Source organism: Eulemur rufifrons, chromosome 30 (genome assembly GCF_041146395.1).
Source record: "Eulemur rufifrons isolate Redbay chromosome 30, OSU_ERuf_1, whole genome shotgun sequence".
Classification (NCBI taxonomy): Eukaryota; Metazoa; Chordata; class Mammalia; order Primates; family Lemuridae; genus Eulemur; species Eulemur rufifrons.
Window position 1 is genome coordinate 70,933,104 of NC_091012.1, and position 17,150 is coordinate 70,950,253.

The following is a 17,150-nucleotide window of genomic DNA, read 5'->3' on the forward strand; positions in this document are numbered from 1 at the left end:
TAAATTTATACTAAATACCTTAATGTGCTCAAAAGACCTGGGTAAATCTTTATTATACTGAATAATTTTATTTGGGAAAATGAATCCCAAATCTCCATTGAAAAAACAAACCTAGAGAACAAAGAGAAAAAGTTCTGATTTTGAATAAACATAGATTTCTTAAACTGTTTGTTAATGAAAGAAACAAGGTAATTTAATAAACATAATATCAGCCAGATATTCTTTTTCTCTTCATAGATAGGGCTTTACTAGGCCGATGATGCTCTCCTAGAAGAGAATCATTATAACACGAGTTTATAAACTTGTTTAACTTTGCATTAGTATCTATGACCTGTTCATTAGCATTTGTAAATTATGCTGGAATGGTGGTACCTATATTGTCTCAGTAGTTTATATTGTTGGGGTGCTTTGATACTACTTGGATCAATTCCATTATTTTGGGGTTTTCTAATCGATAATTTTGGTTACTATAATAGAATGTGTGGGGTATGACATTAGAAAACATAGTTTTGACCTATTCAGAACAAAATTATATAATGTGAAATAAATTTATTCACTTATAAGATGTAATTATTTTAAAACTTGGAAAACAGAGAACAGCAAAATTGCTATTAATATCAACCACTACAGATAGAGTTTAAATGTTTAGGTTTATTTGACAAAATTTGCTAATCTACTCTCTAAAGACTGATTTATCATCAAATCTAAGGTAGCTCATTCTTTATCATCATACTAGAAGTAAATAGGCAATTCTAATTTCCATGTAATTTTATATAAGGAGGAGCAAAACTATTCCTGATTAAATAATATCTGCATTAGAATCACACTTGTAGTGTGTAATTTCAAAACTTTTTTTTTGAGACAGAGTCTCCCTCAGTTGCCTGGCTAGAGTGCCGTAGTGTCATCATAGCTCATCGCCACCTCAAACTCCTGGGCTCAAGTGATCCTCCTGCCTCAGCCTCCCAAGTAGCTGAGACTACAGGCATGTGCCTTTAAGGCCAGCTAATTTTTCTATTTTTAGTAGAGACAGGAGATGGGGTCTTGCTCTTGCTCAGGCTGGTTTCGAACTCCTGGCCTCAAGCAATACTCCTGCCTCAGCCTCCCAGAGTGCTAGGATTACAGGCATGAGCCACTGCGCCTGTCCAAAAAAAATCCATTTTTATGTATTTTTTTCCTATTGCTTCCTCCATGTCCTTGTAGTTAATTTTTTGACTTCCAGAAACATGAAAAGGAAGAGATTTATTTACAAATATTTGGTAAGCTTTCATTCTCTACCTATAGAATTAATTGATCTTTTTTTAGTAGTCCCGAAGTTAATTACCATCTATACCAGTATAACCAAAGGTTACATAGTTTGCATACCATTGCACACATTTTAGAGTACATTTATTGATTTAGCCTATTTTTTTACTGCATTTAAATTAGCTTTCTCAATTTTACATTTAAATAAATTGTGTATTACTGTGCATGCTCTAATTATAATTATTTGGGAAATGGTGCAATAAATGTTGGTGGGATGAATGAAATAACCTAATATGCCAAAAGACATCAATATATAATTATCTATTGGTAAAACTGTGCTGTTCTTTAAAACAAGAAGTCTCTTGCCCATCAGTGAATCTGTTGCTTGCAACTTCCACTGCCTTTTTCTATGTCTTTTATGACATTTTTCCTTCCTGTTACTACCTTCTTAAACTGTCACAGGTTTAAACTCCTTCTTTGAAGAGAGCATCAGGTATGAGCTAACTCCTTTTTCATCACCTTTCACTGTTCTTTTCTGGCTACAATCTCCTTGTAGTCACCTCTCCTTTCTTGTGCTTCTGGCTTACTCCTCGGTAATCCCTGAACGAATTCCCATAATAACCTTAGTTCTCCTACCTCATCATGGCACAACTCCCCTGTCTGACTGTTTCAAGGCTCTTCACAGTGTGGCTCCATCTTACCTTTCCAACAGTTTTCCAAATCAAACCCTCCTCTAAAATGACAACAGAAAATACTAATTGAACATTTGACTACTATCTGTTAAAAGGTCCAAAGACATCAATATATAATTGATAAATAGACTAGAGTATAAATAACACCAGTCTCTCATTTAGGCCCCATGACAACAAGGCAGGTACAAACATTATTCCATTTTATAAATGGGGAAACTGAGGCACAGAAAGAGATTATATTGCTAGTAATCTGTGGAGCCAGGACCTCAACTTAGGACCCATACTCTTAAATTGTTTTGGTATTATTAAACATATCCTACATAAGACTTGCTGCCTTATGTGCTGATGTGTGCTACTATTGATGTTATTCCTTTTTACTTGAATGGTTTCATCTTTCCTCAGCCAAATGTTACTCATCCTTCAGGGTGTAGCTCGACTGATATGTCCTGAAACTGTATTTAGTCTTCTCCATGAAACCTTCTGTCATTTTACCACACCTCGTTAATTTCCCCTTTTAGCTAGTTCTACAGAACAAATAATCTTTATTGTATATCAGTACACAGTTTACTCTTTGTGGGTTCAGCTTTATTTCATCGCTCTGACAAAAATGAAAACTTCTTAAGGGTGGGGACTATTTCTTTTAAGCTTTTTCCAGATTCTTCAATGAGCAGTGGCAAGTATATTCTAGGCTCTGTGTTATGTACTGTATGTACTGTATTTAGTTATCTCATTTAATCTTCACTGAAACTATGGGAGGTAAATGTCATTATCCTATATTACAGATGAGGTAACTGAGGCATGAAGAGATAAAGGAACAGAACTAGGTCATAAAACTAGGCAGCAGAGCTAAGGCTGATCTCCACTTTTAAAACACATAGGCTTTGATAACTTTTTAGTCATGTCACTTAATGTTTACAAAATGACTGTCTCTTTAATATATAATCATGTCTATTTTCTCCTTTACAATTAAAAAAAAAACAACCCGTTGTTTCTTATCACGGCCTTTGCCTTCTCATCTCCAATTCTCTCAAAATGGAGCCTTGATACGTGGTAGTTTTTATGGATTTAACCTGAAAGATATAATTCTCTGGCTGCTGGGTTTTCATGATATCTTTACTTAATTCTGAGCTCAGTTGATCACATCTAGATTACAGAAATAATCTTTTGTGTTTGCTTTATCCTATTATTCTTCTGAATAATTGCATTCTAAAATATTTCTCCTTGATGAATGTATATAATTTTGCATGCCAGATAAATATACTTCACTGTTGTTACTTAATAGTTTTAAAAAGGGGGGGTTGCCATTTTGCTAAATTGATATGAAATAAAAACGACAGAAAGACTACATATCTTTTTAAAGTTGTTTGTAATTTCCAGTTTGACTAACTTTACCCATGGGACTCTTTATTTATTTATTTATTTTTTTTTTGAGACAGAGTCTCACTCTGTTGCCCAGGCTAGAGTGAGTGCCGTGGCGTCAGCCTAGCTCACAGCAACCTCAAACTCCTGAGCTCAAGGGATCCTCCTGTCTCAGCCTCCCGAGTAGCTGGGACTACAGGCATGCACCACCATACCCGGCTAATTTTTTCTATATATATTTTTAGCTGTCCATATAATTTCTTTCTATTTTTAGTAGAGATGGGGTCTCACTCTTGCTCAGAGCTGGTCTCGAACTCCTGAGCTCAAACGATCCGCCCACCTCGGCCTCCTAGAGAGCTAGGATTATAGGCGTGAGCCACCGTGCCCGGCCCCATGGGACTCTTTAATACTTGTGTTATAGGGTAAGATCTCTGGTTCCAACAGTATGTATCTCTAGTCACACAAGCATAAAATACCTCTACACTCTATACATACCTCACAATGGCAATGAAATGTTCTATATCATCTCTCTTCCAGTGGAAAGGAAGATTACAGTGTTCTAATCAGACATATTTAAAGTTCTATAAATCACTTTTTGACCACATCTCACTCACATCTTCCACAGGCTTTCACACCTCATGGATTCACATTTGATGCATCTCCACCATGCTTCCTCCCAGCTCTCAAAATGCCCACAGTTGCCTGCCATCTAGTCAACAGCAGTATCTTTCATAAGACACTGAGAAACTCATCAACACTGATCGCCATCTTGACACCCAACTCTATTCTTCTCTCATTTCTGTATCTTTTCATCTTGTTAACTAAGACTACACACTTCCTATGGAAGGATCTCTTTTTTCAACATTTACAAGCGCTAACACATGTATACTCCAAGTGTAAAGTAATATTACAATAAATAATAATAAAAAATGTTTGCAATATAAAGGCTACAAATCAAGAAACTAATGGTACAGCTTACTATTTGATCTGTAAATAGAGCTATGGTAATAACACATAAAAGATAAGTCCTATTTAAAAATGTGTCTTTCATGTTGAAATCACCCAGCTAAGTATATGCACAAAGCTTGTTTGGATATTTGTCCTATGGCTTCAATGACATTTGAAGAGGTAGTTAAGCAAATCTTAGCAAATGAAAACATAGACTGTAGACACAATCAAAATGTGTCTTAACTTTTTTTTTTCTGTTATAGGTATATTTTTAAGAAAATAGTGAAAGATTGATAAATACTTAGAGGGGGTGGGAATTGGTGTGCTGTGGAAGAGAGATTATGTTCTTGGCACAAAACTGGATAGGCTCCATCTTTAACTGCTTGCTCTTTTCATCATTCACAAAAGAAATTCTCAAAGTGTGCGCTGAAGACTTCCGGGGGGGGGGGGGGGGGGGACCCTAAAGATCATTTCAGGGGCTCTCCAAGGTCAAAACTATTTTCATAATAATACTGACGCTTTTTTTTTTTTTTTGGCCTCTTTCTTTCTCATTCTTTCATGAGTGTATAGTGGAGTTTTCCAGCAGTTACATGACAAATGATATTGTGTTAGACTGAATGCAAAAGCAGGTATGAGAATCAAGTTGTCTTGCATTAAGTCAGACTTTGAAGAGATTTGTAACACTAATTTTTTCTCTTCTAATTTTTTTTTGGAAAATATAGTTATTTTCCATAAAAAATGTTACTTATTTTAACATGCAATAGGTTTATTATTGTTATTTTAACTGAATTGATTAATAATTTTAAAATTGTCTCAGTTTTAATTCTAATATGGTAAATGTCAATATAAACAACCTATATAAATAAGAGGTATTTGGGGGTTTCAATAATTTTTAAGTGTAAATGGGATCTGAGATCAAAAGTTTCAAAACCTCTGATTTATACTTTACTCTGGTGGTCTCATTCAAACCCATATGCTATAGGTTGAATTGTGTAATTAAGAAGGTCATTCTACAATATTTATCTTAGATAATAATAACTAAGAGGAGGTCATATTGGAGTAGGGTGGACCCCTACTCCAATATGATTGGTATCCTTACAAAAAAAAAATTACCACATGAAAAAACAGACATGGACACAGGGAGAATGCCATTTGCAGACTGAAGTTATGCTGCCAACAGCCAAGGAACTACCAGAAGGTAGGAGAAAGGCCTGGTACAGATCCTGCCCTAGAGTCTTCAAAAGGAGGACGGCTCTGCTGACACCTTGATTTTGGACTTCTAGCCTCCAGAACTGTGATACAATATATTTGTGTTGTTCTAAGCCACCCAGTGTGGGACATTTTGTTATGGTAGCCCTAGCAAACTAGTACACCACAACTTCAATATTTAAATAAAAATCAATGATCCCTAAGTCTGTATGTCTAGTTTAGACCTCTTTCCTGAGTTTCATACTCACATATGCAATGACTTCTTAGACATTTCCCGTCTTTACAAGGCATCTGAAAAACTAATCATGATCAAAAGGATACTAATCATTGTAACCCTCCTGAGGACCAAGCCTGCTCTATTCCTGAATTTTCTTTCTCCATGCAGGGCACCACCTTCCTTAATGCCTCTCTCCCTAGATTCATACATCTAATCAAACACCAGAGTCTGTCAGTTCTAACTTTTAATACCCTCTTGTGATGGTAATTTATGTGTCAACTTGGCTGGGCCACATTGTCCAGATATTTGGTCAAATATTATTCTGGGTGTTTTTGTGACAGTGTTTTTGGATGAGCTTAACATTTAAATCAATGGACTTTTAGTAATACAGTTTGCACTCCATAATGTGAGTGGGCCTCATCCAATTAGTTGAAGGCCTGAATAGAATAAAAAGACTGATTTCCCCTGAGCACAAGGGAATTCTGCAGCAGATGGTTTTCAGACTTGAACTGCAACATTGGCTTTCCCCTGGGTCTCCAGCCTGCCATCCTACTCTTTAGATTTTAAACTTGCCAGTCTCTATAATCACTTGAGCCAATTCCTTAAAATAAATTTCTCTCTATCTATCTATACACACACACACACACACACACACACACACACACACATATCCTATTGGTTCTGTTTCTTAAGAGAATTCTGACTAACATGCATCTTACTGCTCACTTTTCTAATCCCACTGTCACTGCATTAGTTCAGGCCACCATCATCTGTTGTCCTGAGCCTTTTCCCTTCCAATCCATTCTTTCTGCTTCTGTCAAAATGATCTTCCTAAGAAATATAAGTATGTACAGCACTTTCCAGTTTATAAACATTCATAGGCTTCCCATAGCTTTCAGGGTAAGACCCTCAGCAGAGCACAAAAGAAAACTCACAATCTGTCCCCTACTACCTCTTCCAGCCTCTTCTTTCACTACTCCATATGCACATAAGGGAGCTAACTTTCAGCATTTTTCTATTGACTTCACCTTTTAAATAACTCCCTACAAATACATGTTGCCATGCTGTGCTCCAGTACTTACCTCCTAAATGAGTGACCTTCAGTAAAGACCAGTTCTTTTGATCCTAATTACAATATCTGTTTACTAAATTATGTTATACTATTCTATTTTAACTCAGCTGTTTATATAATATTACTTTTTTTTCTCTTTAATTCTATTTGTTTCCTGGGAAAAATGAGATAGTAATAGTATCTACCTCATAGAGATATTGTGAGGATTGACTTAAAACAGGCAAAAATCTTAGAACAGTGCTTGACATATGGTTAATATTACAAACTACTTACAATTTTTCTTATTATCTCCAGTAATAGATGGTCCATATTAATCATATTACCTTGTATCTTTTTCAGATTTTGTTTTGTTTTGTTCTTAAATCCTCTAACCCTCAGGTGGCAAAGGCTATGCTTTTTCATTCTTAAATTTTCAGTGTGCAGATACCTAACACCAATCACTTTCTTCTTTTGCCCTCTCTTCTTCAAAAACCAAACCAAACCAACCCAAATCAAACAACTCACCTATAACATACAGTGATTTTTGCTAAGCAAGAAAACAACTTACTTTATACAATGTGGATGTACTATTAGCATTTTGTATTTGGGCTCATAGCAGAGCAAGATGCCTCTCTCTATTTTATTCAAATTGTAATAATAGTGCTGTCAATATCTATTATGACTTGAAATGTTCGAGCCCCCAAGGAAGACTGTTAATTGTTTTTCCCCCCTCCCCCAACAGATCAGGTGTTTATTTCTCAGTCATGTAAAGTACAAGGGGAGATTTCCTGGGGTAGGGGTGGAAAGATTTCCACCCTCTTCAATCAATTTTACCTTTCTTAAATCATAGCAATCAGGTCCCATTGATGGCTCTCCAGATGACCGTGGTGGTCATCTGAACTTCAGTCCCACAAGGCATAAGAAATCAGGGAGGACCACAGACACAGTTTTTTGTTGCCATGCCAGTAATAATGTTAAACACTTCTGTCTATATTTCCCTCTACAAATCTCAGCTGTACATGGTCCTGACCATAGTAATGGGAGGCTGAGAAACACAGGTTCTGTGTGTGTGTCCCCCCCAAAAAGGGAATGGTTTTTGGAGAACAGGAAGACTGTTAAATGTTACTTCACTGTCAACGGATATGTGCCAACAAAAAATTAAGGGCTAAGGTTCAACTCCTCACACCAATTTTTCACTTTTCATCTCGCTTTCTTATTCCCTCACCACTACCTCATCCAGGACATAACATAAAATAAATGAGGAGAAAAAGACTGTTTCAACAACATATCACCTTGCATTGGTTATCAAAAATCCTGAGAGATCAGTGTAGGGTGATAAAAAATAGATAGTATCACGAGAGAAATCTGACACAAGTAAGTAATAATACTGTGAATTTTCCACCAAGAATACAATTATTTATTTTATAATCAAAAAATAAATAAGTAGTTACTTTGTACTTTATTCATCTTTTGAAAAATTGGAAATACTTTCATACCTTTGTTTATATCAATGAGTTGTTTCTTTTTCTTCTGGCGTTCCATCTTCTCTTGTTCAGCTTTCTCTTTTGCAAGCTTTGCCCTCCTGGTCTTCTCTTCCATTTCTCTTCTCTTATTGTTTTCTTTCACTGCTTCCTGTACATATAAATAAAGTCAAACAAAAACCTTTCCATTACTTATATAATGAAGAAGTCACACAGTTTTAAAAATTATGTGACTATGCAGAGATGGGAAGGTATTACAGCAGTCTCAAGGTGTATGTATATACTTTTGAGAGAGATAAATAATTAATCATAAGACATCTTTTCTTGAAAAAATTTAGAAATAACTCAGTCTTCAATTGCCATTACGTGGAGTGCCAGAAAATTAGGAACATCAATGTTACAGATTTAACAGTAAATATACTTTCTCCATTGTTGAAATATGAAATAGTTTTGATACACAAGAAAAGGCTTAATATGGAAACATGGCTAAGCAAGTATTTTACCCCTTTATTACGTATTTTTCTGTTATCTGCAAAATTGAGATTAAAAAAAAAACTACCTCATAGGATTTTCATGAGGAAAAATGAGATACATATATAAAGTACTTAGAAGAGAGCCTGCTTTATTATAATCAAGAAATTTTACTCAATGATAGTGATGGAGGTTGTGGTGCTAGTGACAATGATTCCATCTAATGATGCATGGTATGAAACTATCAGCAATATTATCACAGAAAAGGCATACCTACAAGTTTAATATTACTATTTCCTCAAAAACACTATAGGCTTTTAATCAATTTATCTCTGACGACATATACATGCCAAGATATTTAGAAATGGGAAACATATTTCAAACTACTCTCTGTTTTATTTTGGATAGATTGTTTGTGGAACTCAAGTGAATGAGTACATGCCAGTAGATGGTATTAGAGAAAGTTGCATTAAAGTGATCACCTGGTAATAAGAATATCAACTTCCTTTGAGCTCAGACAAGTCACTAATGCAGAGACATATCAACTGCAAGTTCCTTCCATCAAGTTGCTCTGTTTTTTTCCTATTATGATTGATTAGATATACTTCATAGCATGTACAAACTATTTCACGGAAACTATCTCGTTTCAAAAAGCCTAAAGAAAAAGACTCAATTACAAGAATACATCTACAAGGCTTTGCCTGGAGGAGTTTATATTGAAATATTTTTTTCTTCATGTTAAAAGACACAAGAGTTTAAAATAGCCCTGAAAACACTTCCCAAAATCTCTGGACTTGCAAGAATTGACTTCCTCCTACAAAATCTAAATGATTTTACCTTCATTGGTACCTCCCCTTTCTACTGTCCTTGTCAGGCTAATACCCCTAGCAATAGGTTAAGAGCACAAAACTACCTGGCTACTGCAGAAAAACTCAAAGACTACAATTTAAAATAAACTGGCATAGCAGAATCATAATTTTAGAGCTAGGTTTCTCAACCTCGGCACTAGTGTCATTTGGGGCTAGATAACTCTCTGTTGTGGGGGCTGTCCTATGCACTGTGGGATGATTAACAGCATCCCTGGCCTCTACCCACTAGATGCTAGTAGCAACCCTCTCCAGTTGTGAAAACCAAAAATATCTCCAGAGATTGCCAAATGTTACCTGGAGGGCAAAATTGCCCCAGGTTGAGAACTACTAACTTAAGGGGTTTCATAAAGATAATTTATTCACAAAAAAATTACATAATACCTACTCTGCTAAACCAGGCTTCCTTTACAGATGTGGAAACTGAGTTCCAAATAAGTTTAAATACTTGCCTATGGTCACACATTTATATAACAGCAAAGTTCGAAACAGAATCCATGTCTTTTCACTTCTAGTTTAGTGTTTGTTTTATTCTTCAGGGAAGAAAAGACAATGTGAAAGTGACACCAAAAGAACAAGCAACAACAACAAAAAATAGATTATTAAGACTTCATCAAAATTAAAACCGCTCATCAAAAAACACTGTCAATAAAGTAAAGAGATCCACAGAATGGGAGAAAATATTTGCAAATCATATATCTGATAAGAATATATCAAGAACTCACAACTCAACAATAAAAAGACAAATAACCCAATTAAAATGGGCAAAGGTTTTGAATAGATATTTTTCCAAAGAAGATAAACATATGACCAATAAGCACATGAAAAGATGAAGATGCTCAACATCATTAATTGCTAGGGAAATGCAAATCAAAACCACTTCACACCCACTAGGATGGCTATAATTAAAAAAAAAACCATATAATAAGTAAAGATGTGGAGAAATTGGAACCCTTGTGCATTGCTGGTATGAATGTAAAATGGTGTCCATTTTGGAAAATAGTTTGGCAATCCCTCAAAATGCTATAGTTACCATCTGGCCCAACAATTCCATTCCTAGGTATATACCCAAGAGAAAACAAAATATATGTTCATACAAAAACTTGTACAAGAATGTTCACAGTAGTATCATTTCTAAGAGCCAAAAAGTATATATAACCCAAATGTCCATCAATGGATAAATGGATAAACAAAATATGATATATATTCACACAATAGAATATTATTCAACCATAAAAAGAATGAAACAGAATGAAGTACTGATACATGCTAAAACATGGATGAACCTCAAAAACATTATGCTAAGTGAAAGAAGCCAGACACAGAAGGTCACATATTGTGTGGCTCCATTTATTTGTAATGTCCAGAATAGGCAAATCTGTTACAGCAAGTGTTACAGCAAGTGGTTCCGAGGACAAACCGAGCGGCACACGGAGAGTCGGAGAATCAAGGTTTATTTGCCGGCAGGGGCTCAGAGGGGGTCTCGCCACCAAATTCTGAGCCCCGTCTACCCAATTTTTCCCATTTTTATTAAGTTGGGGTCATCCAGGGGAAGGGGTCTCAGGTGACTAATGCCTGCCAGGTAACAGGTTAGGTTAGTTTCTGCACCAGGTAATAGGTTTAGTGTTATGCTGATGTGTCAGGTGTTAGGTTAGTAATATGCTAATGTGCCAGGTGTTAGGTTAGTATTATGCTGATGCGGGTCTTCCGTGAGGGGTGGGGGTCTCAGGTGGCTGCTGTGCTAAGTAATAGATGGGGGTTTTCCTTATCAAATCCACAGAGGCAGAAAGTAGATTAGTGGTTATAAGGGGAATGAGGGAGGGTAAAATGAGAAATAACTGCTAATGAACATGGGGTTTCTTCTAGGGGATGATGAAAATGTTCTAGAATTAGAGAGCAGTGACGGTTGCACAACCTTGTGAGTATACTAAAAATCACTGAATTGTATACATTAAAATGACAAGTTTTATGACATGTAGATTATATCTCAATAAAAATTAATAACATTAAAAAATAGATGTCCTAGAAAGGCAGGATTAAAGTAAAATTGTAATTCAGGGAGGGGGGAAGACAATGTGAAAAGGCATCACATATTCAGGCCCTGATACTAATAAACTATATGATCTTTGGTAAGTGACATGAGAGGAGGCAAGTAGCAGAGAAGAGAAGGGAGGGTAATGATTGTGTATGTTTTATTACTGGTCAAATCTCTAATGTGATAAACAATCACTAAGATCTGGGTAGACTCTTATATTATCAATCTATTAGGTTGTTTAGCTGCTGAGAGCTGTCATTAGGGATTTTAACTACAAGCTTATTAAGATGGGGGTTGGAGGACAACTGGTATTTTTTCCTTGTTCTGATAATAATAGCTACTCTTTAATGGAAATCTATTATGTACAAGATATTTTAAATATATAATTTCTAATTTCAAATACGTAATTTGTAATCTTTATTTAAAAACAACCCTTGCAGAAACTTACCTTCAGGTAGGTTAGATGACATGCTCAAGGCTACATAACTACTTAAGTACCAAAGCCACCTAGGGTTGGCTGGCATCCCCACCTACATTCGCTTACACTACCATGATGCCTCCCAAGTAGAGCTGCCAAATAAAATACAGGATGCTCAGTTAACTTTGAGTTTCAGATAAACCATGAGTAATTTTGTTAGTATAAATATGTCCCATACAATATTTGGGACAAACTTACACAGAAAAAAATGCATTTACTATTTGGGATACTTCGATACTAAACAATTATTCGCAGTTTATCTGAAATTCAACTTTAACTGGGCGTACAATATTTTTATTTGGTACATCTGGCATTCCTATTTCCAAGGCTGTGTTGTTATTGAACCAAACTAGTGTCCAGTCACTTGGCACAGTAAGGACAGATACCCGGGCCAAGAGTTGCAGCGGCAGAAAGAGATATTTTTATTTGCAGGGTTTATTGTCATTCAAGGAGAGCAAGCAGTTAACACTTAAAACTCAAACTCCCAGATGTCTTAAAGGGTTTTTAAAGGCAGGGGTAAGCCTGGCCCAAAAAGGCCAGATATCCTGAAGTGGGGGGTGGGGGAAAGGAATGTTAAGATGAATGTAACAACAAACAATGGAGGTCAGAGTTACTTTCTCAGTTCCCCATTATCTGCATATTCCATCCGGCAGGGGTTTCTGCAAAACAACTCAGAAACATATGTTAATATGCCACCTTTTAGTTTCCATAGGGAACCAAAACACCTCATGACTTTGGCTTCCTTGGAGGGCCATTGCTCTCACCAGGTTGCCCATTCACTTTCAAGGCTAGCCAGGTGTCCTGGAACTTCCAAGGTTTTCCCTTTATTTCTGTGCTTGGGGGCCCAACAGGCCCTTCAGAGGGCTCCTTGCTCAGTCTCAAGTGTTGATTTTTTATAAGTATCTTTTGATAGGTTAAGATCATCTAATAAAGACAGTAGAAATGATTATCAAAAAAATGCCCACATCTAAACTATACTTTGAAAACAGAAATGTTGATATAGATTACTGATAGGCATTATGCTGTCCATGGACTTGAATCATGCTATTTCTGTAGCATTCGTGGTGTATTTCTTTATTATTTCTTGAAAATACAGAAATAGAAAAAGTTTACATAAAAATAAAACCGATATAATTTTGAACAGAAGAAAATAAGGCAATAGGTTAAATTTCTGTATGAGAGGGAACCTTTTAATGGGCACTACTAAAACAATATGAATATAGATCTAGTAAAAGATAAAACACACCAAGTAATAGGTCCATCAGTTTACAGCTTAAATGTTTCAAAAATAGATTTAACTACAAAACAATCACATAATTTGTAATGGCATGTGTAATCGTAAAGAAGCCAAACCGAACAAAAAAATTATTTCTGTGGTTTGGCATTAATGAAAATAAATGAAAACATCTATACAGGCACGTATTACTCCAGGCTGTGGAGTAAGATTCTGGTCCTGCTGTCACTAGTTCTGCTTTCATGAAGGCCTCCTGCTGAAAAGAACACCATATTCCTCTTGGTGTTTTTACTATGAGATTCTGGCTTTAGAAAATTAGGAAATGCATGCTTATTTAATTTTCTTTCCTTAAGAAAAAATTTTAAGAGAGAAATATTAAAGATGGTTTTATATCAACAATCTTTAGTTTTCAAAACATTGTTTAAGTCTCCTAACAATGTAAAAGCTGATGGTGAGAGAAATCTTTTGAGGGATTCTTATCCTAATTCTTACAAAACGAAAACCAAATACTCAAAAGAACAAAAGCAATAGGAGTAAATTTAAGGGTTAAAAAAATCCCTTAAATAATTGACTGTGATTAACAATACTTTATACTTGTCAAGCCTCACTAAACATTTTAAAACACTAACTCATGAGTGCTTAAGCATCATTCTCAAGTAAGCATCAATCATTATTTCTCAGGGTTGGAAATGTCAACTGATTAGATTCTGTCATTATACAGGATGGTGCTGTTAAAAGGATGTTAATTGAAAAAGTGTTTTGGTAGTAACCTTGTACAAGATAAGAAATATGTTTACAGAAAAAAGTCTCAGTTTTACTGGCGTATCTATTTTTCAAGAGTCAGTAAAAAGTACAAAAGGAGTAAAATATAACAAAAAAATGTGTCTAGAATTTACTATAAAATATTCACCAACCTAATTTTAAATCTCTCCCTGAAATCTCTATTGCCTTGCTAAAAAATGTGAATAAATTAAAAATCTTATTTCCCTTGCTGTGCATAATTAACAAATGAGACCTATGGACTAAAAATGTCATATGCGAAAAAAAAAAAAGAAAAGCTCATGTAAATGCTAAGACCTCTCATTTATTCCAATTAAGCTTTAAGAAATGGATGAAACTGGTACAGAAAATTCTAAGGAGCTCAGATGCCAGCCTCATTCATGTCAGGACTACATGAAACAAGCATCTTCCAACCTTGTCTTGCTACTTGAAAACAAAACCCACCACTACCACAATCACATCAAAAATTCCTGGCTTCCATTGTCTCCAATGGCTTGCTATTCCAGTGCTTAGAACAAAAACACTTTACAAGCAGTGTGACCTCACTGAAGCCTGAAGGTATATTTCAGGGAGAGAGAAGTCAAACAATTAATAGTGTGGATCCTGGAGTCAGACAAATCTATTTTCAAATCCAATCATTTATCTTAAAAAGTGTGTGACCTTGAACAAGTTAGTTCATCTCTCTGAGTTCTAGTTTCTACATCTGTAGGATAAAGATACTACTACTGAGAGCACAGGGTTATTAAATAGATTAAGTGAAATAATGCTCATATACAACCCTTAAGACAATGCCTGGTACAGAAGAAATGCTCACTATATGGTAGCTGTGATTATTATATATAATAAAACATCTGAAAGTTTAAACAGTAAGAATTTGGTCACTGACAAACAAATGACCATATTTTTTTTCAATGGTTTGTTCTGCATGAACCCCCTCCTTCTTTTTTTGGGAAGTCTCAAGGACATGATCTATGACTGGAAATATACCATCCTGATGAAGTCTAACTTCTTAAGCTTACTGAATATGATTTTTAACTGTACCATATTACTGGCATCTAAGGAAATTTTACAAATCCACATATATCACTTGCTTGGCATTCAAGAAAAGAAATAAAGAACTAGAAATTTATTCATTTTCTCTGTTTGGTTGTGTATCATTCTGGTTATCTCTGCGGATATAGTTGGCAAGACTTTCAATTCATTACAGTATCAGAAGTTGTATGGACTGTAGAGTCACATAACCACAAAAGAATGTAAATTGGAAATGCCCTGGTGAACGAATTGCTAACTCCAGTGCCAGAGGCATACTGCGATCACACTGAGGAGTATTTCTTCATTCATCAGGGATGTTAGGATTCAAAAATGATACTGAGACAAATGATCTGGCAACAGTATAAAGAAACCTGGTATATATTATTATATATTGAAAACCTTTTTATGTACTACATGAGTCACTGAGATATCATTTTTAATGAAAACTCAACAAAATAGGTGAAATTCTCTCTATATTTTTTATCTTGAACTCTCTTAGCACCTGATTCTTTCTTAGCTTTAATTCAAATCATGCTTTTAGAGTTTTTTTAAAACTTCTTTCTGTTTTATGTCAGACACTTCAGAATTTTAAATTGTTTCATTTAATCACCTCTTTTAAAAATCACACAGAACACTTAAAATTTATATTCAAGAACCCTTGAAACAGATACTATAAATTTCTATCTTTTCTAGATAAGTATGCTAATTCTAAGGATTCATTTTTTTATGCATCCTGTTGATGTTTAAAAGTTTTAAAGTTTTTAAAGTTTTAAAACTCCTGACTTGTAATTTTATGCCCAGAGTAAAAATAATGGGAAAGTGGTCTCTTTATTTTGTTCATTTGAAGTTGGGATCCATAATCCAAAAGTTCTAAGTGGAACAGCAGACCCTAGTGAACACAGGATGGCCTGAAGGGACTGAGAGATCCGGTTTAAATTCCAGTTCCTCTAGAGACTACGATGCTTTATCCCCTTGGGCCAGTTACTTAGCTGTGCTAACCCTCCTTTTCCTGATCTGTGAAATACAGTCATGTTCCACATAGCAACCTTTAGGTCAACAACAGACAGCATAGACAACAGTGATTCCGTACGATTATAACGGAGCCGAAAAATTCCTATGGCCTAGTGACATCATAGCCATCCTAATGTCATAGTGCAATGCACTACTCATCTGTTTGTGGTGATGCTGGTATAAACAAATCTACTGCGCTGCCAGTACTATAAAAGTATAGCACATATAAGTATGTACAGCATGTAATACTTGATAATAAATGACTATGTTACTGGTTTCTGTATTTACTATACAGTATTTTTTATCATTATTTTAGGGAGTGTACTCTTTCTACTTCTAAAAAGAATTAACTGTAAAGCTGCCTCTGGCGGGTCCTTCAGGAGGTATTTCAGAAGTCATTGGTATCATAGGAGATGACAGTAGCTCCATGCATGTCATTGCCCCTGAAGACCTTTCAGTGGGATAAGATATGGAGGTGGAAGACAGTGATATTGATCATCCTGACCTGTGTAGGCCTAGGCTAATGTGTTTGTGTCTTAGTTTTTGACAAAAAAGTTGAAAAAGTCCTTCAAAAATTTAGAATTAGGAAAAAGCTTATAGAATAAGGATATAAAGAAAATATCTTTGTATAGCTGTACCGTGTGTTTAAGCTAAGTGTTCTTACAAAAGAGTCAAAAAGTTTTTTTAAAAATTTAAAGGTTTGTAAAGTAAAAAAGTTATGGTAAGCTAAGGTTAATTTATTACTAAAGAAAGAAAAATAGCTTTTATAAATTCAGTGTAGCTTAAGTGTACAGTGTTTACAAAAGTCTATAGCAGTGTACAGTAATGTCCTAGACCTTTACATTCACTCACCACTCTCTCACTGACTCACTCAGAGCAATTTCCAATCCTGTAAACTCCATTCATGTTAAGTGCCCTATACATGTGTACTGTTTTTTATCTTTTATAATATATTTACTGTACCTTTTCTATGTTTAGATACACAAATAGTTACCATTGAGTTCCAACGGCCAGCGGTATTCAGTACAGTAAGGCTCCGTACAG

General features: G+C 35.3%; 1 protein-coding gene across 1 annotated transcript in view; it reads right to left on the bottom strand.

Annotated features, from left to right (window-relative positions):
• The window catches only part of DIAPH2 (diaphanous related formin 2), an 803,657-nt gene that overhangs the window by 182,644 nt on the left and 603,863 nt on the right, over positions 1-17,150 (bottom strand). Inside the window, exon 25 of the mRNA XM_069462797.1 lies at positions 8,215-8,350. Coding sequence (XP_069318898.1) covers positions 8,215-8,350 — 136 coding nt within the window. The remainder of the gene's footprint in view (positions 1-8,214; positions 8,351-17,150) is intronic.